This window comes from Panthera onca, chromosome B3 (assembly GCF_046562875.1).
Source record: "Panthera onca isolate mPanOnc1 chromosome B3, mPanOnc1 haplotype 2, whole genome shotgun sequence".
Taxonomy (NCBI): Eukaryota; Metazoa; Chordata; class Mammalia; order Carnivora; family Felidae; genus Panthera; species Panthera onca.
The window spans coordinates 51,723,473-51,745,711 of NC_138344.1; the positions used below are offsets into that span (position 1 = coordinate 51,723,473).

The following is a 22,239-nucleotide window of genomic DNA, read 5'->3' on the forward strand; positions in this document are numbered from 1 at the left end:
AAATGATAGAAACTTCTAGCTAATGAGGCTCTGAACACCAGAATAGCATCTCCATGAAGATATTAATTTGTCTTAACTAGCTTATTTATATTACACAGCCCAAGTTTTTCAGGAAATCCAAACCCAAGTGTATAACTAAGAGGTCTTGCCTTGGCAGCCCCCATTCCCATCCGTTTCTTTCCTTGTTGACTTCAATGAGCATGTTCTGATACCACAAATGGTGTGAAAATCCCCTAGCCACTGTGCTCAGGTTTGCTGTTTCTGAAAAGAATTTGTGTGAGAATAACAAGACAGATATGAACTATTAGTGGGTATCTGTGTGGTTGCACAGTGGGCAAAGCATACCCTGGTGCCTGCAGGGGCAAAATTGGTTCTGTTCTTAAAAGAATCAGTTATAAAAGGTTGTGTTCTATTCTGTCCTTTGTCTCCCTGAACAAACTCTGTAAATGTCATGTCATGAACTATACTTCTAAAATATTATTTTTCCCTTTGCTTCTTAGTCCATTGGAAATGCTAAGACAACCAGGAATGATAACAGCAGCCGTTTTGGGAAGTATATTGAAATTGGTTTTGATAAGAGATATCGAATCATTGGTGCCAATATGAGAACTTACCTTTTAGAGAAATCCAGAGTGGTATTCCAGGTAAGCTGGGCAGATACCCATAAGTACTTGTATTAGATTGCCAATTTCAGAGCTCACGCTTGCTGGTGTGCATTTTTTTAACTATTTTTTTTTAGCGTTTATTTATTATTGAGGGAGAGACCCAGAGCATGAGCAGGGGAGGGGTAGAGAGAGGGGGAGACACAGAATCTGAAGTAGGCTCCGGGCCCTGAGCTGTCAGCACAGAGCCCAACGCGGGGCTTGAACTCACAAACTGTGAGATTGTGACCTGAGCCGAAGTCGATCGCTTAACCAACTGACCCACCCAGGTGCCCTGCTGGTGTGCATTTAATTTGCAGATAACTCTTGAACTTATAAGTCTTGATAACTTATGACAATATTACTACAGACCACATTTGGACCACAGTATGTAAAATGGTACCTGTCAGAGGCAGGACAGTACGTATTAGACTAATAATCTTTGGGACTCAGCACTGGTCTAGGTTTAATGGTTTTGACTTTTCCTACAGATGCTGGTAGGGTAATCTTATTTAAAAAAAGGTGCTTTGGGGCGCCTGGGTGGCTCAGTCGGTTGAGCGGCCGACTTCAGCTCAGGTCATGATCTCGCGGTCCGTGAGTTCGAGCCCCGCGTCGGGCTCTGTGCTGACGGCTCAGAGCCTGGAGCCTGTTTCAGATTCTGTGTCTCCCTCTCTCTGACCCTCCCCTGTTCATGCTCTGTCTCTCTCTGTCTCAAAAAGAAATAAACGTTAAAAAAAAAAATTAAAAAAAAAAATAAAATAAAAAAATAAAAAATAAAAAAAGGTGCTTTTAGTTTAGTCTTAACTCTCATATTTCCCAGTTGATAGGGAAGACATTGGGATATGCTTTCAGTGACTTACAGTTTGAATTCAGTTCCTTGTCCTCTTACCTTCCTTCTCCTCTCTTAGAATATATTGTTTAGATAGAATAATGAAAGTTAAAAAATCTTCTTTACCAGGGGTGCCTGAGTGGCTCAGTCGGTTGAGCGTCTAGTTCTTGCTTTCGGCTCAGGTCACGATCTCATAGTTTGTGAGTTCGAGCCCCACGTCAGACTCCATGCCAGCAGTGCAGAGCCTGCTTGGAATTCTCTCTCTCTTTTCCTCTCTCTCTCTCTCTCTCTCTCTGCCTTTCTCTCTCTCTCTCAAAATAAATAAATTAATTTAAAAAATCTTCTTTACCAGACATAAACCCCCTTTGGGCATCAAACCTGACCTTGAGGACACACTATTCTTTAGTCAACTGAATACACTACAGAATTCAAGGATTTGGTGGTGGTAGAGTATAAGGATTCAGTTTTACTACAGTTGTATTTTTTTTAAAGTATGTATGTAGAAAAAGGACTGTCAGGAAATACTAAGAAATGATATTAGAATTGTACATGATTTATTTTCTATTTTGTAAAATACTGATGTTAAAATATATAAACTAAAATGATATGGATGGTGTAGTACATTTGTGGATTTCTTACAAACAACCACAGTAGGTGATCTATTCTGACATATGGCAAAGATGGAATATTCTTTTTCATTTAAAATGTTAAGTAGTGGGAGCACCTGGGTGGCTCAGGTGATTAAGCCTCCTACTTCAGCTCAGGTCATGATCTCATGGTTTGTAAGTTTGAAACCCGTATTGGGCTCTGTGCTGACGGCCTGGAGCCTGGAGCCTGCTTTGGATTCTGTGTCTCCCTCTCTCTCTTCCCCTCCCCTACTCACACTCTGTCTCTCTTTCTCTCAAAAGTAAACATTAAGGGAAAAAAAAATTTTTTTTTAAATAAATAAATAAAGTGTCAGGAAGGGGTGCCTGGGTGACTCAGTTGGTAGAGCCTCTACTCTTGACTTGCACTCAGGTCATGATCTCACAGCTGAGCCCACGTCAAGCTCTACACTGACAGCATGAAGCCTGCTTGGGATTCTCTCTCTCCCCCTCTCTCTGCCCTTCCCTGTGCTCACTGTCTTTCAAAATAAATACATATTAAAAAAATAAAGTGTTAGGAAGACTATGACTTTGAAAGGTACTGTGAGAAAATACTGAGTACAGGTTTCCCCCACTATCCAAAAGCAGATTGTTCATATGAAAACTTTTGTAAGCTGAAATGGTATAAAGCAAAGAAAAAATACCATTAATTTACATGGAAAAGTTTTTGAGCATTGCTAGACCCCAAAAGTAACCTCTCTTAGGCTTTTCTGATGCCTTGGGACACATCTTGCTAATGGAGGCACAAAATAAGTCAAGATGAAGCACAGATGCTCACAAACACAGCTCAGAGGTATGGCAGGGTGATGCTGAGATGCTCAGCGTAGTTCCCTGCCAAGGAGCTGGGCGGGGCCACCCTCGATGCTCTGGGTGTGTGCTGCCTCTGTAATGGCTCACTGAACACAAACACTAAACACTGTTTAGCTTTTCTGTAAAAAAATCCTCTGTGGATTTCTTTTGGTTAGCGAAACAGGTACTAATGTAGGCCTTTTGCAAAAGTGAAGTGGTATAATGTGAATGTTAGAAAAGCAGAGGAGAAAAGACTTAAGGGAGACCTAGGGAAGATGGCAGTGTAGGAGGACGCTGGGCTCACCACGTCCTGCTGATTGCTTAGATTCCACCCACATCTGCCTAAATAACCCAGAAAACTGCCAGAAGACTAGGAGAACAGACTCTCTGGAGCCAAGCGTAGACAGGAGTCCCACGGAAGAGGGACCCCTCCCACAGGAGACCACCAACAGCAAAGTGAGCTAAGCCTGCCCCTCCCGCCCCTGTGCACCTTGCGGATTCACCCCAGCTAATACGCCAGATCCCATCGAAGCAGCACCACAAGCCTGGCAGTGTGCAAGTAGCCCAGACAGGGGCCACACCACTCCACAGTGAGTCCTGCCCCTGGGAGAAGGGAAGATAAGGTACACACCAGTCTGATTGTGGCCCCAGCGGTGGGCTCAGGGCAGACATTGGGTCTGACTGTGGCCCCGCCCACCAACACAAGTTACTCTGAACAGTACAGGGGAAGTGCCCTGCAGTTTGGAGCCACCCCAGGGACTACCCAAAATGACAAAACAAAGAATTCTCCTCAAAAGAAACTCCAGGAAGTAGCGACAGCTAACGAATTGATCAAAAACAATTTAAGCAATATAATAGAACAAGAATTTAGAATAATAGTCATAAAATTAATTGCTGGGCTTGAAAAAAGTATAGAGGACAGTAGAGAATCTATTGCTACAGAGATCAAATGACTAGGAAATAGTCATGAGGAGCTAAAAACTGCTATAAATGAGGTGCAGAATAAAATGGAGGCGACCACAGCATGGATTGAAGAGGCAGAGGAAAGAATAGGTGAATTAGAAGATAAAATTATGGAAAAAGAGAAAGCTGAGAAAAAGAGAGATAAAAAAATCCATGAGTATGAGGGGAGAATTAGAGAACTAAGTGATGCAATCAAACAGAACAATATCCGAATAATACGAATTCCAGAAGAGGAAGAGAGAGAAAGGGGCTGAAGGTGTACTTGAACATATCATAGCTGAGAACTCCACTGATCTGGGGAAGGGAAAAGGCATTGAAATCCAAGAAGCACAGAGAACTCCCTTTAGACATAACTTGAACTGATCTCCTGCATGATATATCATAGTGAAGCTGGCGAAATACAAGGATTAAGAGAAAATTCTGAAAGCAGCTAGGAATAAAAAGCCTTAACTTACAAAGGTAGACACATAAGAGTAGTAGCAGACCTATCTACTGAAACTTGGCAGGCCAGAAAAGAATGGCAGGAAATCTTCAATGTGATGAACAGAAAAAATATGCAGCTGAGAATCCTTTATCCAGCAAGTCTGTCATTCAGAATGGAAGGAGAGATAAAGGTCTTCCCAAACAAACTAAAACTGAAGGAATTCATCACCACTAAACCAGCCCTACAAGAGATCCTAAGGGGGACCCTGTGAGACAAAGTACCAGAGACATCACTACAAGCATGAAACCTACAGACATCACAATGACTCTAAACCCACATCTTTCAGTAAGAACACTGAATGTAAATGGACTAAATGCTCCAACCAAAAGACATAGGGTATCAGGATGGATAAAAAAACAAGACCTATCTATTTGCTGTCTACAAGAGACTTACTTTAGACCTGAGGACACCTTCAGATTGAAAGTGAGGAGATGGAGAACTATCTATCATGCTACTGGAAGTCAAAAGAAAGCTGGAGTAGCCATACTTATATCAGACAAACTAGACTTTAAATTAAAGGCTGTAAGAAGTGATGAAGAAGGGCATTATATAATAATTACAGGGTCTATCCATCATGAAGAGCTAACAATTATAAATGTCTATGTACCGAATACGCACACCCCCAAATACATAAAACAATCACAAATGTAAGCAACCGTATTGATAAGAATGTGGTAATTGCAGGTGACTTTAATACTCCACTTACAACAATGGACAGATCATCTAGACACAGGATCAATAAAGAAACAAGGGCCCTGAATGATACATTGGATCAGATGGACTTGACAGATATATTTAGAACGCCACATCCCAAAGCAACAGAATATACTTTCTTCTCGAGTGCACATGGAACATTCTCCAAGATAGATCACATACTGGGTCACAAAACAGCCCTTCATAAGTATAAAAGAATTGAGATCATACCATGCACACTTTCAGACCACAATGCTGTGAAGCTTGTAAACAACCACAGGAAAAAGTCTGGAAAACCTCCAAAAGCATGGAGGTTAAAGAACACCCTACTAAAGAATGAGTGCATCAACCAGGCAATTAGAGAAGAAATTTAAAAATATATGGAAACAAATGAAAATGAAAATACAACAGTCCAAATGCTTTGGGATGCAGTGAAGGCAGTCGTGAGAGGAAAATACATTGCAATCCAGGCCTATCTCAAGAAACAAGAAAAATCCCAAATACAAAATCTAACAGCACACCTGAAGGAAATAGAAGCAGAACAACAAAGATACCCCAAACCCAGCAGAAGAAGAGAAATAATAAAGATCAGAGCAGAAATAATATAGAATCTAAAAAAATTGTAGAGCAGATCAATGAAACCAAGAGTTGGTTTTTTGAAGAAATAAACAAAATTGATAAACCTCTAGCCAGGCTTCTCAAAAAGAAAAGGGAGATGACCCAAATAGATAAAATCATGAATGAAAATGGAATTATTACAACCAATCCCTCAGAAATACAAGCAATTATCAGGGAAAAATTATATGCCAACAAACTGGACAACCTGGAAGAAATAGACAAATTCCTAAACACTCACATGCTTCCAAAACTCAAACAGGAAGAAATAGAAAGCTTGAACAGACCCATAACCAGCAAAGAAATTGAATCAGTTATCAAAAATCTCCCAACAAATAAGAGTCCAGGACCAGATGGCTTCCCTGGGGAATTCTACCAGACATTTAAAGCAGAGATAATACCTATCCTCCTCAAGCTGTTCCAAAAAATAGAAAGGGAAGGAAAACTTCCAGACTCATTCTATGAAGCCAGTATTACTTTGATTCCTAAACCAGAGTCCCAGCAAAAAAAAGAGAACTACAGGCCAATATCCCTGATGAATATGGATGCAAAAATTCTCAATAAGATACTAGCAAATCAAATTCAACAGCATATAAAAAGAATTATTCACCATGATCGAGTGGGATTCATTCCTGGGCTGCAGGGCTGGTTCAACATTCGCAAATCAATCAGTGTGATATATCACATTAATGAAAGAAAAGATAAGAACCATGTGATCCTGTCAATCAATGCAGAAAAGGCATTTGACAAAATTCACCATCCTTTCTTAATAAAAACCCTTGAGAAAGTTGGGATAAAAGGAACATACTTAAACATCATAAAAACCATTTATGAAAAGCCCACAGCTACTATCATCCTCAATGGGGAAAAACTGAGAGCCTTCCCCCTGAGATCAGGAACATGATAGGGGTGTCCACTCTCACCGCTGTTGTTTAACATAGTGTTGGAAGTTCTAGCATCAGCAATCAGACAACAAGAGGAAATCAAAGGCATCAAAGTTGGCAAAGATGAAGTCAAGCTTTCATTTTTTGCAGATGACATGATATTGTACATGGAAAACCCAATAGACTCCACAAAAGTCTACTAGAACACATGAATTCAGCAAAGTCGCAGGATACAAAATCAATGTACAGAAATCAGTTGCATTCTTATACACTAATAATGAAGCAACCGAAAGACAAATAAAGAAACTGATCCCATTCACAATTGCACCAAGAAGCATAAAATACCTAGGAATAACTCTAACCAAAGATGTAAAAGATCTGTATTCTGAAAACTATAGAAAGCTTATGAAGGAAATTAAAGAAGATATAAAGAAATGGAAAAACATTCCGTGCTCATGGATTGGAAGAATAAATATTGGCAAAATGTCAAAACTACCCAAAGCTATCTACACATTCAATGCAATCCCAATCAAAATTGCACCAGCATTCTTCTCGAAGCTAGAATAAGCAATCCTAAAATTTGTATGGAACCACAAAAGACCCCAAATAGCCAAAGTAATATTGAAGAAGACCAAAGCAGAAGGCATCACAATCCCAGACGTTAGCCTCTAGTACAAAGCTGTAATCATCAAGACAGCATGGTATTGGCACAAAAACAGACACATAGACCAATGGAATAGAATAGAGACTCCAGAATTGGACCCACAAACATATGGCCAAATAATCTTTGACAAAGCAGGAAAGAATATCCAATGGAAAAAAGAGTCTCTTTAACAAATGGTGCTGGGAGAACTGGACAGCAACATGCAGAAGGATGAAACTAGACCACTTTCTTACACCATTCACAAAAATGAACTCAAAATGGATAAAGGACCTGAATGTGAGACAGGAAACCATCCAAACCCTAGAGGAGAAAGCAGGAAAAGACCTCTCTGACCTCAGCCGTAGCAATTTCTTACTTGACACATCTCCAAAGTCAAGGGAATTAAAAGCAAAAATGAACTATTGGGACTTCCTCAAGATAAAAAGCATCTGCACTGCAAAGGAAACAACAAAACTAAAAGGCAACCAACAGAATGGGAAAAGATATTTGCAAATGACATATCAGACAAAGGGCTAGTATCCAAAATCTATAAAGAGCTCACCAAACTCCACACCCAAAAAACAAATAATCCAGTGGAGAAATGGGCAGAAAACATGAATAGAACTTCTCTAAAGAAGACATCCGGATGGCCAACAGGCACATGAAAAGATGCTCAACGTCGCTCCTCATCAGGGAAATACAAATCAAAACCACACTCAGATACCACCGTACGCCAGTCAGAGTGGCTAAAATGAACAAATCAGGAGACTATAGATGCTGGAGAGGATGTGGAGAAACGGGAACCCTCTTGCACTGTTGGTGGGAATGCAAACTGGTGCAGCCACTCTGGAAAACAGTGTGGAGGTTCCTCAAAAAATTAAAAATAGACCTACCCTATGACCCAGCAATAGCACTGCTAGGAATTTACCCAAGGGATACAGGAGTACTGATGCATAGGGGCACTTGTACCCCAATGTTTATAGCAGCACTTTCAACAATAGCCAAACTATGGAAAGAGCCTAGGTGTCCATCAACTGATGAATCGATAAAGAAATTGTGGTTTATATACACAATGGAATACTACTTGGCAATGAGAAAGAATGAAATATGGCCTTTTGTAGCAACATGGATGGAACTGGAGAGTGTTATGCTAAGTGAAATAAGTCATACAGAGAAAGACAGATACCATATGTTTTCACTCTAATGTGGATCCTGAGAAACTTAACAGAAGACCATGGGGGAGGGGGAAAAAAAGGGGGTTTGAGAAGGAGGGAGCCAAAGCATAAGAGACTCTTAAAAACTGAGAACAATCTGAGGGTTCATGGTTGGTGGGAGGGAGGGGTGGGTGGGGATGGGTATTGAGGAGGGCACCTGTTGGGATGAGCACTGGGTGTTGTATGGAAACCAATTTGACAATAAATTTAATATTAAAAAAAATAAATAAAGACTTAAGGAACATAATGAAAAACAGAAACAAAAACAAACAAAAAAGAAAAAAAGAAAAGCAGAGGATACCTGTTTCCCAAAAATATGGTTTTAGTTTTCCCCAAAGATAATGATCTCTTAAGACAATGGCATATATCAAGCTGTTCTTTACTTCCAAAAACATCATTATCAGATAATTTTTGTTGAATGTAACTAATAGATTCATACTCATATGCACATAGCTAATCATAAAATTTAATAATCATAATCCTATATTAGGAAATTTGGGAAGGGACAACTTATTGCACTGAATTAAATATTAAAATTTTTTGTGATTGAATTTTATGAGTTTTAGGTTAAAATGCTATAATTGAAAACTCTTCTTATTTCAAAGGCAGAAGAGGAGAGAAACTATCATATCTTCTATCAGCTTTGTGCTTCAGCAAATTTACCTGAATTTAAAATGCTGCGATTAGGTATGAATGTGGGGTTAAATTTATTGTCCTGGTATTGTTTTCTATTAATTCCCAAGTTCATAAACTTATTTGTTAAAAGGGAGATTATCTCATACTGAAATATTTATGAATAAAATGATAACAAGTCTGTAATTGGCTTCACGATAACCTAGGGATGGAGAAGGGGTGAATGACTGTGTAAATGAAGCAAGATTGGCCATGTGTTGATACCTGTTTGAGTATTGAGTTGGAATCGAACTCCAGACTCTACACTTATCTGTGCTATCAGTGCCTCTACTTTATAGTGGACATAAGGGTAGAATTCAAAGCTTTTTTATAGACTGCAAATCTTTTTTTTTCCTTAATTACAGGAAATGCAAATAACTTTCATTACACAAAGCAAGGTGGCAGTCCTGTGATTGAAGGAGTTGATGATACCAAGGAGATGGCACATACCAGGCAGGCCTGCACTTTGCTAGGTAATGTAATTTTATTTTTGAGCTCTTGTGAGCAGTATCTCTCTGATTTAAACAACCTTTGCTTGGAATATTGGCTTTGCTTTGTATTAGGCTGTGAGTGTTGTTGGGAGATTTAACATTCCTTATAAAACACCTTTGGACATCAAATGGGCACAGAGTTTCTTTTTGGGGTGGTGGGAATTATTCTAAAATCAGATTGTAGTAGTGGTTGCACAAGTAATCACTGAATTGCATACTTCAAACCATGAATTTTATGGTATGTAAATTATCCCTCAATAAAGCTGTTTAAAGAACAAATTGGGGGCATTAAAGTAAGTAGGACGAACTGTAATTCTTTAAATTTTCACAAAATCTGAAACCTAAAGCTGAATGTTATGGTTTCCCGAACAAGCTCACATTTTGTAGGGTTTTTGTTTTTGTTTTTCTGGGGTCTTTTGTGGCTGGGAAATGTGGCGAGCTGGTGTAGTGACAAAACGTTGTATTATATGTAGATTATTCTAACATTTTAAAAATGACTGAGATGTCACTGTCTTCTTTCTGAGATTTAAAAAATGAGGTCTACATGTGAGTAAATTAATCTTTAGAACTCTAATGTACAGCTTTAAGTGGTGGATTATTTATTTTAAAGACCTCAGAATAACTAAATCATGTGTTGGTATTTTGAGGAATACCATGAGGTGAGCTAATTGATTTAAAAGCATTGTTAATCAGAGTATGGTACAGAACCATAGTGAAGCTTTCAAAAATTCAGAAACTCAAACCTTATCTCAGACCTACTGAATCCGAATCTATATGTTAACAAGATCCATTGGTGATTCATATGCATATTAAAGTTTTGAAAAATACCGCTTTACTTCTAGGGCTGAATATATTTGTAAATAGAAAATGGCAAATTAATAAAAGCCATAATGTAGGTGTTAATGAAAGCATTCATTATGAGATCAACTCTCAATTACCTCGTATATGATTGTATACTTGGAAATAATTTTACTACTTTTACTTCCATATAATTATACCTAATGTTTAGGAAATTCTTACCTTATTGAAGAATGAAGCCAGATCAGATAAAAAGCCAAGGGCTGTAACAGCTGTCTCATCCTGCCTCCTCCTTCATTTCCTGCTCTAATGCTGCATTTGGATATTCTCTCATCAGGCTGGGAGACAGCACCAACCTGAACACTTCTAATCTTGGGATTTCTTTGACTTATACTTGGTCTGTAGTTAGAAGTAATTAAATAATATGAATCAAAACAGCCTTATTGGGCTGCAAATTGCATTTGGAGTAGAAAAGATAATAATGTTAATAAAATACTTAATTCCAGTGTATGATGGTGATAATTTGTTTAGCATTTACCACGTGTCCCATAGTGTGTTAAGTATACTACATGACTACTTGAATTTTCTCATTTAATGTTCACAGACACCCTTTGAGATACTCACTACTATTCCCATATCTCAAATGAGAAAACAGAAACATAGAAGGGTGATAGTACCTGCCCATGTGAGATGGCAGGTCAGGAGCAAAGCCAGGCCTTGAGCCCAGTCGTTGCTCCACAGCCTGTGCTCTCAGCCATGCTGCTGAACTGTGTTACGTGTTAATGTCAGTAAAGTTGAAAGTGTTGTTAATGACGACATGTTACTATCTGCACATCTGGCAATATTCAAGAGTTAAAAATGGGCTTAAAATTGTCTGTTGTAATGGTTTGTAATCACTTATTCATTTACTCTGCTGTTTCAGGAATTAGTGAGTCTTATCAGATGGGAATTTTCCGAATACTTGCTGGCATCCTTCACTTAGGCAATGTTGCATTTACATCTCGGGATTCAGACAGCTGCACAATACCTGTAAGTTCAGAATATGCTTAGTGTGGTAGCGGTTTATTTGTGTTTCAGTTTTGTTGATTCTTTATGGAAGCAGTATATTTGAAGTATCTCTATTAATATTATCAGAGAGATAATTATTAGAAGGATAAATTACATCAAGTAGAATCTGGAACTGAAAATAAAGAAATATGGATGCTAATCCCTGGTGCACAGTGATTGTGTGTGTTAGGGATAGGAGAAGAGAGAACTTGGATACATTTCTGGTCCATATGAACAGAAGTGGGAAGTATTAGATGTGAAAGTTGGATTGGGGCCATCTAGAGAGAAGGGTTTATTTGGCCTATGGCACAAGTACCAATAATTGAAAATTTTGTGTCTTCGGCTGTGGAATTGTAATACGGTTTAAAAGTTATTGAGGAAACTATTAGTAGTAGTTACTCCTGGGAAAATGAACTAGATGGCTGGGGGATAGGGTGTCTTCACGAGGATTTGCATATTCTTCCCCACATAGTGATAATTGCATCTGAGAATTAAAACCCAATTCCATATGTGAAAACACTTGTTTAAATTGTAACAAAATCTGACAGTCTGATTATCCTCATTGGGCATTTATGATTTGTAGTATTTGCTGATCACCACCATCAAATCTTTCTCTCTCTCTCTCTCTCTCTCTCTCTCACACACTATATTTTTAGGTGTTTTTTAATTTTATTAAAATGGAGGGAGTTTTGATATAATTAATTCTTATTTCATCCTGCTTTCTCAAGATTGTGATAGGAAACAATGTTAAGATTTATGTTTCACTGTTTAGATACCCAAGTTGATATTAGCAAAACTATGTGTAAATTAATTCATGTGATTTAGACTTTAGTTTTGAAATATATGTTTCAGTGTCTCTGCCTGGATCCAATCCCAGCTTTACTGTTTACTCACACTAGGTTTTTTGGTGAGTTACTTAGCTTCTCTGAGCCGTCGTTGCCTCATCTGTAAAATGAGACATTCTTTTCCAGCGATTTTTGACTAGGTACTCTGATTGATCTTCATACTGGATAAATTATGTGCATATTTTTTAAAGATTTCATTTTTAAGTGGTCTCTACACCCAGTGTGGGGCTTGAACTCACAACCCCTAGCCAGATCAGGGATTTCATGCTCCATTGACTAAGCCAGCCAGGATAAATTATATATTTTTAAAAAATTTAGTAAATATGTAAAAACTACTCAGATGTCAGAAATTAAGTGAAAATAGGAACTATGAGAAAGGAGAACCCTGAAGTTAGGACTCGCCATAAGGTATTTGCTGAACCCAGGGACCTTGAGCTTTTGTTTTCGTAGCCAAGTTGAGTTCAGAAGACAAAACACAAAGACTAGGACTCATATAAACAGGGGAACTCCTGCCTAAAGCTGAGACCCTAAATGAGAAACTAGTAATAAGCTTGCCCACCACCTATTCCAAGAGTACAAAGAAAAGGTAACTGGTTTGAGCAAGCCTTGGTGCTAAGTGAAGGAGGAGAAATAGTTCCCTAAAGATTTGCAACAATGAACTGACCCTCACACTTCCTCCCAGACTGATTTTGTAATTCCTAGATGGTTCCAGAAAGCTAAATACTGAAAACTTAGCTTAAATTGGTCCTAGACTGATGGTGCCTTAGATGGCTGACAGAAGCACATGCAAGTCTACTTTGGATGATCCACCTTCAAACCAGGCCTCAGTGGAGTCCCCTGAGAAAAGTTACAAGAAATACTGGCTCACAGTCAAAAATCACAAATTCCACAAGGAAACAAAATAGAAGGAGCTAGGTGAAACAACAGATAAGAGTCAGACCTATTTGGAATGCCGAAAGTAATTAATAGCAAATTTGACACAACTGAGGAGAGAACTGATGAGCTAGAAGAGAGATGTAAAGAAATTTTCCAGGATGCATGACAGGACTCAGAGATGGAGCGCTTAAAACAGGAGAGATGAAGGATAGAGTATTAAAATCTAATTTTAATCCAATGAGAGTTCCTAGAGGAAAAAAGAAGAATGAGGCAGATATAATACTTGAAGAGATAATTACTAATAAGTTTCAGAAATTGTGAAAATAACACTAAGCCTCAGATTTGGAAAGTCTAAAAAAATCAGACTTAGAATAAATAAATCAGAATAAATAAAAAGAAAGTCATCCCTAGGCTCTCTATAATGATACCAAAGGCAGAGAGAAAAATTTTTTCTTTTTAAATTTTTCAGTGTTTATTTCTTTTTGAGAGAGAGAGAGAGAGACAGCACAAGTGGAGGAGGGGCAGAGAGAGAGAGGGAGTAAGAATCCGAAGCAGACTCCAGGGTCAGAGCTGTCAGCACAGAGCCCCATGTGGGGATCGAACCCATGAACTGTGAGATCATGACCTGAGCCAAAGTCGGACCCTTAACCGACTGAGCCACCCAGGTGCCCCAAGAAAAATCTTAAAATAGGAAGAGATAAGACATACTACTTTTGAAGAAATAGCAGTTAAACCCATAGCTCACTTCTTAACTAGAGCAGTAAGAGCCAGAAAACAGTCTTCAGTGTTCTAGAGTAACTATTAACTTAATTTGCGTATCCAGTAAAAATATCTTTCCAGGATGATGGAAAAAAAGAAGTATTTTCAGACAAATAGAAATTGGGAGATTTTGTCACCAACAGGGTATTCACTAAAGGAAATATTGAAGGATGTGGTTTAAGCAGAAGGAAAGTGATCCCAAGTAGAAGATCTAAAGTCAGAGAATAAATAATGGATCAATAAACTAGAAAAGCATGTGCAAATGTAGGTAAAATTTCATTAATTAAACAGTAATAATAATGAATAGTGTATTGGGCTGGAAAAGACAGAACTCCCCACAAAATACTTAATAGTTACAAAGGGAATGATAGCTCTCTTTACAGTGGAGAAACTTGGCAGGCATTTCCTTAATCTCCTGACCACAGTTGACAAGACCAGTAATGAGACCAAACAACATCATTTAACTTATTTTTTATTCTTTTTGTTGTTGTTCTCATTTGCTTTTAAAAATCCTCTAAAGGTATTTCTTTATTTCTCTGGTTTGTAGTTTATAGTGAACATGTTTTTAAGTTTTTTATCTTAATTCCAGTATAGTTAACATACAGTTTTATATTAGTTTCAGGTATACAATATAGTGAACACCTTCAACACCTCCATATGACGCCTAGTGCTCATCACAAGTTGCACTCCTTAACTCCCATCACTTATTTCACCCCTCCCCCCATCCACCTCCCCTCTGATAATCAGTTTGTTCTGGCTTGTTTCTGTCTCTCTTTTTTACCTTTATTTGTTGTTTCTTTTTTTTTTTTTTTTTTTTTTTTTTTAAATTTTTTTTTCAACGTTTTTTATTTATTTTTGGGACAGAGAGAGACAGAGCATGAACGGGGGAGGGGCAGAGAGAGAGGGAGACACAGAATCGGAAACAGGCTCCAGGCTCCGAGCCATCAGCCCAGAGCCTGACGCGGGGCTCGAACTCACAGACCGCGAGATCGTGACCTGGCTGAAGTCGGACGCTTAACCGACTGCGCCACCCAGGCGCCCCTATTTGTTGTTTCTTAAATTCCACATAGGAGTAAAATCATGTGGTATTTGTCTTTTTCTGACTGACTTATTTTGCTTAGTGTTATACTCTGTAGCTCCATCCATGTTGTTGCAAATTGCAAGATTTCATTCTTTTTCATGGCTGAGTAATATTGTGTGTGTGTGTGTGTGTGTGTGTGTGTGTGTGTGTGTGTGGCACATGTTCCTTATCCGTTCATTAGTTGATGGACACTTGGGCTGTTTGCATAGTTTTGGTATTGTAAATAATACTGCAGTAAACATAGAGGTGCATGTATCCCTTCAAATTAGTGTTTTTGTATTTTTTGGTAAATAGTAGTGCAATTGCTTGATCATAGGGTAGTTCTATTTTTAACTATTGAGGAACCTCAGTACTGTCTTCCACAGTGGCTGCACCAGTTTGCATTCCTACCAGCAATGCATAAGTGTTCATTTTTCTCCACATCCTTGCCAACACTTGTTGTTTCTTCTGTTTTTGATTTATAGCCATTCTGACAGGTATGAGGTGATATCTCATTATAGTTTTGATTTGCATTTCCCTACTGATGAGTGATAATGAGCATGTTTTCATGTGCCTATTGGCCATCTGGATGTCTTCTTTGGAAAAATGTCTGTTCAGTATCATATAACTTCTGATATGGTGCACTGAGAGGGTAACATCACTTCTCTGGTATTCCTGCCAAGAAGGCATGACCCAGATCTAATCATGAGGCAGCATCATACAGACCCACATTGAGGGATATACTATTCAAAAATGTCAAGGTCACAAATGAAAGACAAAAAAAAGAACAAAGTCCTGTTCAGATTAAAGGAGGCTAATGAAACGTGGCAACCAAATTCAGTGTATGAACTTAAACTGGATCTTAGACTATAAAAATATCTCCCCCACCCCTGCATAGAGATTGATTAGATCAATCAGGGAGGAATGAATTAGATCTATAGGTTAGATAATAGGGTTCCATCATTGCTAATTTTCAAATTTTTTTCATGATACCATAGTTATATAAGATAATATCTTTGGTTTTTAGGAAATGCATACTGAAATATTTAGTACTAAAATAGCATCATGTTTGCAACTTGCTCTCAAAGGTTCTGAAAAATTAATGTGTATGTACATGTATATAAGAGAGGATGATACAAATGTGGTAAAATGTTACTGTTTAGGGAATCTGGGTGAAGGTAATTCTTCCTACCACTGGTAACTTTCCTGTTAGTCTAAAATTAGTTCAGAACAGGGGGATGGGCACTGAGGAGGGCACTTCTTGGGATGAGCACTGGGTGTTGTATGGAAACCAATTTGACAATAAATTATATTAGAAAAATAAAAAAATAAAACCAGGAATCCAGGAATAAAATAAATAAATAAAAATAAATAAAACCAGTTCAGAACAAAAAGTTAAAAAAATAAAATGAATCACCAGCCCCTGCTCCCCTCAAAAACCTACAACTAGAGTGCTAGATAACAATAACTGGTTTAAGAATTCAGCTATATACTTTTGAAATGAGCATTCCTAAAACATAAAGGTACAGAAAGTTTGAAAATTAAAAGTTTAGTAAAGACACGCCATAATAACTAGGGAAAAATGGCAGAGCCTGTATCAATATTGGACAAAATAGACTTTGTCCAAAAGCACTAGAGATAGAGTACTATGTAATGATAGAGATTTTATTCAACAGGAAGATGTAATGGTTCCAAACTTACATGTACTTAAAGGCACAGCCTTAAAATATGTAAAGCAAAAATCAACAGAAATCACAAGATGAAATAGACATATCTATCATAGTGATAGATTTTTGACTTCTCTCAATTATTAGAGAAGAGACAGATGAAGAAGGCCAAAAATTAGTAAAGTTACAGAAAATTTGAACAAAGCAGTTTATAGCCTTGATCTAATATTATGGTATAGAATATGTTTAGATAGTACTGATCCAATTCTAAATGTTGTCAAATCATTCATATTTATATGAATGAAATTAGCTGCTTAGTTAAGGGGGTTGTAGCATGCTGTTGGTAATGGTGCTAATTTGTATATGAATTGATGGCTTGGGAGGAGGGAGATGAAAGATGGAAAGGACTGCTTCAGTCGGAAGGGTCAGGAGGTGAGGGTGTCAGGACACCCAGGTTCTTTTTTTTTTTTTTTTTTTTTTCCAATATATGAAGTTTATTGTCAAATTGGTTTCCATATGGCACCCAGTGCTCATCCCAAAAGGTGCCCTCCTCAATACCCATCACCCACGCACCCCTCCCTCCCACCCCCCATCAACCCTCAGTTTGTTCTCAGTTTTTAACAGTCTCTTATGCTTTGGCTCTCTTCCACTCTAACCTCTTTTTTTTTTTTTTTCCTTCCACTCCCCCATGGGTTTCTGTTAAGTTTCTCAGGATCCATATAAGAGTGAAACCATATGGTATCTGTCTTTCTCTGTATGGCTTATTTCACTTAGCATAACACTCTCCAGTTCCATCCATGTTGCTACAAAGGGCCATATTTCATTCTTTCTCATTGCCACATAGTACTCCATTGTGTATATAAACCACAATTTCTTTATCCATTCATCAGTTGATGGACATTTAGGCTCTTTCCATAATTTGGGTATTGTTGAGAGTGCTGCTATAAACATTGGGGTACAAGTGCCCCTATGCATCAGTACTCCTGTATCCCTTGGGTAAATTCCTAGCAGTGCTATTGCTGGGTCATAGGGTAGGTCTATTTTTAATTTTTTGAGGAATCTCCACACTGTTTTCCAGAGTGGCTGCACCAATTTGCATTCCCACCAACAGTGCAAGAGGGTTTAGGACACCCAGGTTCTAATAACAACCCTGTTATAAATTGGCCACGCGATGTTTGACAAGCTGTCCTCTTGGATTTCAGTTAAGAGATAGCAATGTTCATCCTGCCTATTCTCCGAGAATGTCATCAGATTCAGTTGAAACATACTAGTGAAGATGTTAAAAAATATAATGCACTCATAAGGATTAAATTAAACAAGTATTTATTGAATGTCTACTCAATGCAAGGCCTACAGAAGACATTGTAGGGGATAGGGATATGTAAGTCATTAAAGAGATTTCCGTCTGAGAAGTCATGCATGTTACCTGTTTCAAACCCTTCAATAATTTCCCTTTGCTTTCAGGATAAAGACCAGCCATGGTGTAGCCTCTGCCTGTCTCTCTGGTTTCAACTCAGACATTTTCTCCCTCATTCAGCTTCAGTCTCTCATACTGCTGGTTTCTCTCCAACCACAGGATTTGTATACCAGCTGTTCCCTCAGCTTGGAGACCCTTTCTTCACCCTTTCACTGAGTCACTGCCTTCCTTCCCATCCTTCAGATCTCAACTCTGTTTCTCAAGGCAACGGGCCCCTGCCTCTTGAATAGGGCATGCTCTTTTTACATGGAATCATAGTATAGTGCCCTTGTTCTTTGCAGTGATTTTATGTTTTAGGGAGCAATCATTTGATTGATATCCATATCCCTTAGTGACTGACAATAGGGGCCATGTCTGGTTTTATTTACTGGCATATCGTCGGCACTCAGTAAATATTTGTTGACAGGCTGACAGATCTTCTGATCAACTGACTGAATGAAGGTGCCTGAAGACAGTTACAAACAAATGCTGTGAAGAGACAAAGGAAGAGATAGTTTGTGAAATGAGCCCTAAAATAGACTATAAAATGCTGCCTAGATGCTGGTTTGATTGATGATTGTGATTATCACTGATCAGCTTCAAGTGATCTGGACATTCATAACAAAGAAGTTGCTGGGGTTTTTTTTGTTTTTGTGGTTCTTTTTTGTTTGTTTTTTGTTTTGTTTTGTTTTACCTCATTTTAGTGTTTTCTAGTAAATTCTATTGGAAATAACCCACTCTCTTTTGTCAGCCCAAGCATGAACCTCTCAGCATCTTCTGTGACCTTATGGGTGTGGACTATGAAGAGATGTGTCACTGGCTCTGCCATCGGAAACTGGCTACCACCACGGAGACATACATCAAACCCATATCCAAGCTGCAGGCCACAAATGCCCGTGATGCTTTGGCCAAGCACATTTATGCCAAGCTCTTTAACTGGATTGTAGATCATGTCAATCAAGCCCTCCATTCTGCTGTCAAACAGCATTCTTTTATTGGAGTGCTGGACATATATGGGTAAGTATATTTGGCTTAGCGGTCTGCCACAGACATTTTTTTCTAGAGATTACCTAGTAACTCTAAGTGGCTATTAGATTCTGTCTCCTGCTGGTAAGGAGAAAAGAACATTAGAAGAGCATTTCTAAAAATCTTATTTCATTTGGTAATTTGCCTTCTCTGAGTAACATCTTTTAACTGTTAAAACCTTTCCTGTATACCTGTGCTTTTTGATGCCTAATATTTTTATTATCTTGTGTAGTTTTGCAAAAGAAGCTATGAGATCTCTATTCCCATTTCCCCTTTCTTATGTGAGTGTGAATCTGTAAAGTGACAGGAGCAATTGCTTTGTCGTAATTCTGATTGTTCCCCCACTTGGGGATGAATTAGCCCTCAAAAACTCAAACTGTTGAACACCTCTGCATGCTGGACCCTTTAAAAAAAAGTCTCCCTCCTACATGGCTGATGCCTGTCTGCTGGGTACAGAGTCCATATTACTGACTTATAGATCTTTATCTTCACTGATGTGGAAAGAAAGTTTTACAATGTTAGAAAATTTCCCATTTCTTTCTTGCTAATGTGTATATTTTAAATAGTTTAAAAAACTATTTGTTTCTTTTTCTCTCTTCACACAATATTTTTGGTTTTACAGATTTGAAACATTTGAAATAAATAGTTTTGAACAGTTTTGCATAAATTATGCAAATGAAAAACTACAGCAACAATTCAATATGGTAAGAATTTTCTTTTTTAACTAATATTCTACTATAAATTATTCTTTTGAATTTTACTCTGTCTTTAAAGTCTGGTTTCTGAAGTGAAGTTGTAAATTACAATTATTATCTGGGGTTTAGAACAGCTGAGCTGATGAGGAACTTATGATTAATAAGTAAGTGCAACACCAGAAATATGTTTATGGCCCAGATAGGATTCAAGGTAATCTTTATATTATAGTCTGAGTATAGTGAAAATTTGGTCAAAATAAATTGAGTGAGGTATGCAGGAAGTATGTTAGGTAGTAACATAGGCAGTATGAAGTTCTGAGCCCAGGATATCCTTCAGTGTGTTGTTCCTATGGAGTTAGGACTATCTTAACTCTTACTTGCTGTATCAGCAAAATGCCAGAATAAAAAATCAAAATACATTCTCTTTTGTACGTATTTTTTTACATATGCTGTTTTACATATTCTCTTCAGCAGTCTGAGACATTCACCAGGACAATGGCAATGGGAATATTTTGAGAGAGGCTCTTGTGGAGTAGTAATGTCAAATATCTTCAAGCATTATCATGGTATTGGGGGATTTCAAGGTATTTAAAAATGAGGGACGGTAGATTATAATAGTGAAGAGCAAAAAGTAGACCCCCAAAAGTAAACTGCTTGCATTGGAATCCCATTCTCTGTTGATTACTCAAGGGACCTTGGGCAGGTTAATTGACCTTCCTGGGCCTTAGTCTTATCATATATATAATGGGGATGATGATCATACTTACTATCATGGTTGTATAGATTAAATGAATTAGAATATGTAAAGTGCTAAGCAGATGCAAGGCACAGTTCTAAGAGCAAGATTAGGGATAGTTATTAGTACTGATGAAAGAGGATATTAAAAATGAGCCACCTATAGACATTGAAGATGGGAAAGAAGAGAGCTGAATGACAGGACAAGAGCCTTTAGTATCCTTATCTTATAAAAGAGGTCAAGTGGTATGGTCTATAGTTGATGAGGACAAAAAATAGAAGTTTAAAGGTATTATTTTAAATTATAAAATTAATAAAAATCAAAAGAAGATCTAAAGGTAGTAATATTTGGAGGACAGGAGAGGAGCAGTGGAGAGGTGATATATATGAATTTAGCCTCATCTGTCTCATCAAGAGATCAGTAGATGATTTTTCCAATGAATAAATAAAAAAATAGCAGATAAACATATTCTTTAGAGGTTAAGTACCAGAAGAAACAGCTAAGGTGTTGTCGAGTCACTCGATTCTTGTGCCAGATGCACCAGAGAATTAGAGACCTGAGACCAGAATGGGGAGGTAGAGTTTATTGAGTAGATAAGTACAGTACACTTTGAAGAGAGAAAGTGGGCCACTGCCAGAGCAACAGTAGCAATGGCCCTGACAAGCTCCAGCTGCATCCTTTTAAGTCTGCCTTGTGTACATGTAAATTTGACTTTGACGTTTTTGATGGACAACCGGTGGTTTATATAACATTCTGGCATCTGCGCATGTGTCTACCCATGATGCCTTCTAATTTTTTCTGTATTATATATTTATTAGTTTCCAATGGGCTTTGTTGTGACTTTGTGTAACCTAAGGGCAAGTTGCATCTTTTGTGTGCATGCTCCATTCTTGAAAGTCCCCTTATGGCTTTTGAGCCCGCTCTGTGGCTAGGACTTTCCTGTTCTGTTACCCCTTAGAGGTGGCTCTGAAGGTAGCTCTTAACCCTCTGACGTGGCTCTGAGCCTGTGGCTAGCATCTGCTATATTTCTTCTCACTCATGCCTGCCTAACTGCTTAACAAAAGGAGTTAAAAATGGTTTTCTCCAGAGAGTGAGACTGAGTTGGGGAGGGATGGGACAAGGGATTGTTGCTTGTTATCGCCAAACCTTTAGAATGTTTGATTTTTTAAAAAAATAGTGCATATGCTCTGATAAAAATTTGGACCATCTTTATTTAGCAAATTAAGCTACTTGGCACAAGGAAATAATGCAGAAGTGATCTTCAAACCTTAGGCTATGACTATTTCCATAAGAATATAATTGGTGTGTTTTTCATCTCTGCATAAGGATCATTAATAAAAACCTATCAGAGACTAATTATTCTGAGTTTCTTCATACTTTGTTTTGTTTTTTTAGTTTCTTAATACTTTAATCAGAGCCACAGCCTCTGCTCTTTCCTAGTATGTTTTGGCACAACGTGGCTAGAAATACAAAGAACCAACACCGGCCTTCATTAGGGACTGGCTAGTTTGTCTATTTCTCAAGGATGACCTCTCTCTGCATGTGTGTTTCTGATTCTCTTGTTTCTCTTTCTCTTTCCCTCTGTCTCTATTGATCTGTTTCTCCTTCTTCTCTCTCTGTTTCTCTCCCTCTCTCTCTCTCTCTCTCTCTCATACACACACACACACCCCATACTGCATCTTAGCTTCTCTCTGCACAGCTGCTCCACTCCC

General features: G+C 38.1%; 1 protein-coding gene across 6 annotated transcripts in view; it reads left to right on the forward strand.

The window, feature by feature from the left end:
- MYO5A (myosin VA) overlaps positions 1-22,239 on the forward strand; it is a 188,814-nt gene that overhangs the window by 91,285 nt on the left and 75,290 nt on the right. For all 6 annotated transcript variants that reach the window (XM_060618497.3, XM_060618500.3, XM_060618501.3 and 3 more), the window contains exons 6-11: positions 501-644; positions 9,005-9,086; positions 9,437-9,544; positions 11,283-11,389; positions 18,822-19,087; positions 19,719-19,800. In XM_060618497.3, the coding sequence (XP_060474480.2) occupies positions 501-644; positions 9,005-9,086; positions 9,437-9,544; positions 11,283-11,389; positions 18,822-19,087; positions 19,719-19,800 (789 nt within the window). The remainder of the gene's footprint in view (positions 1-500; positions 645-9,004; positions 9,087-9,436; positions 9,545-11,282; positions 11,390-18,821; positions 19,088-19,718; positions 19,801-22,239) is intronic.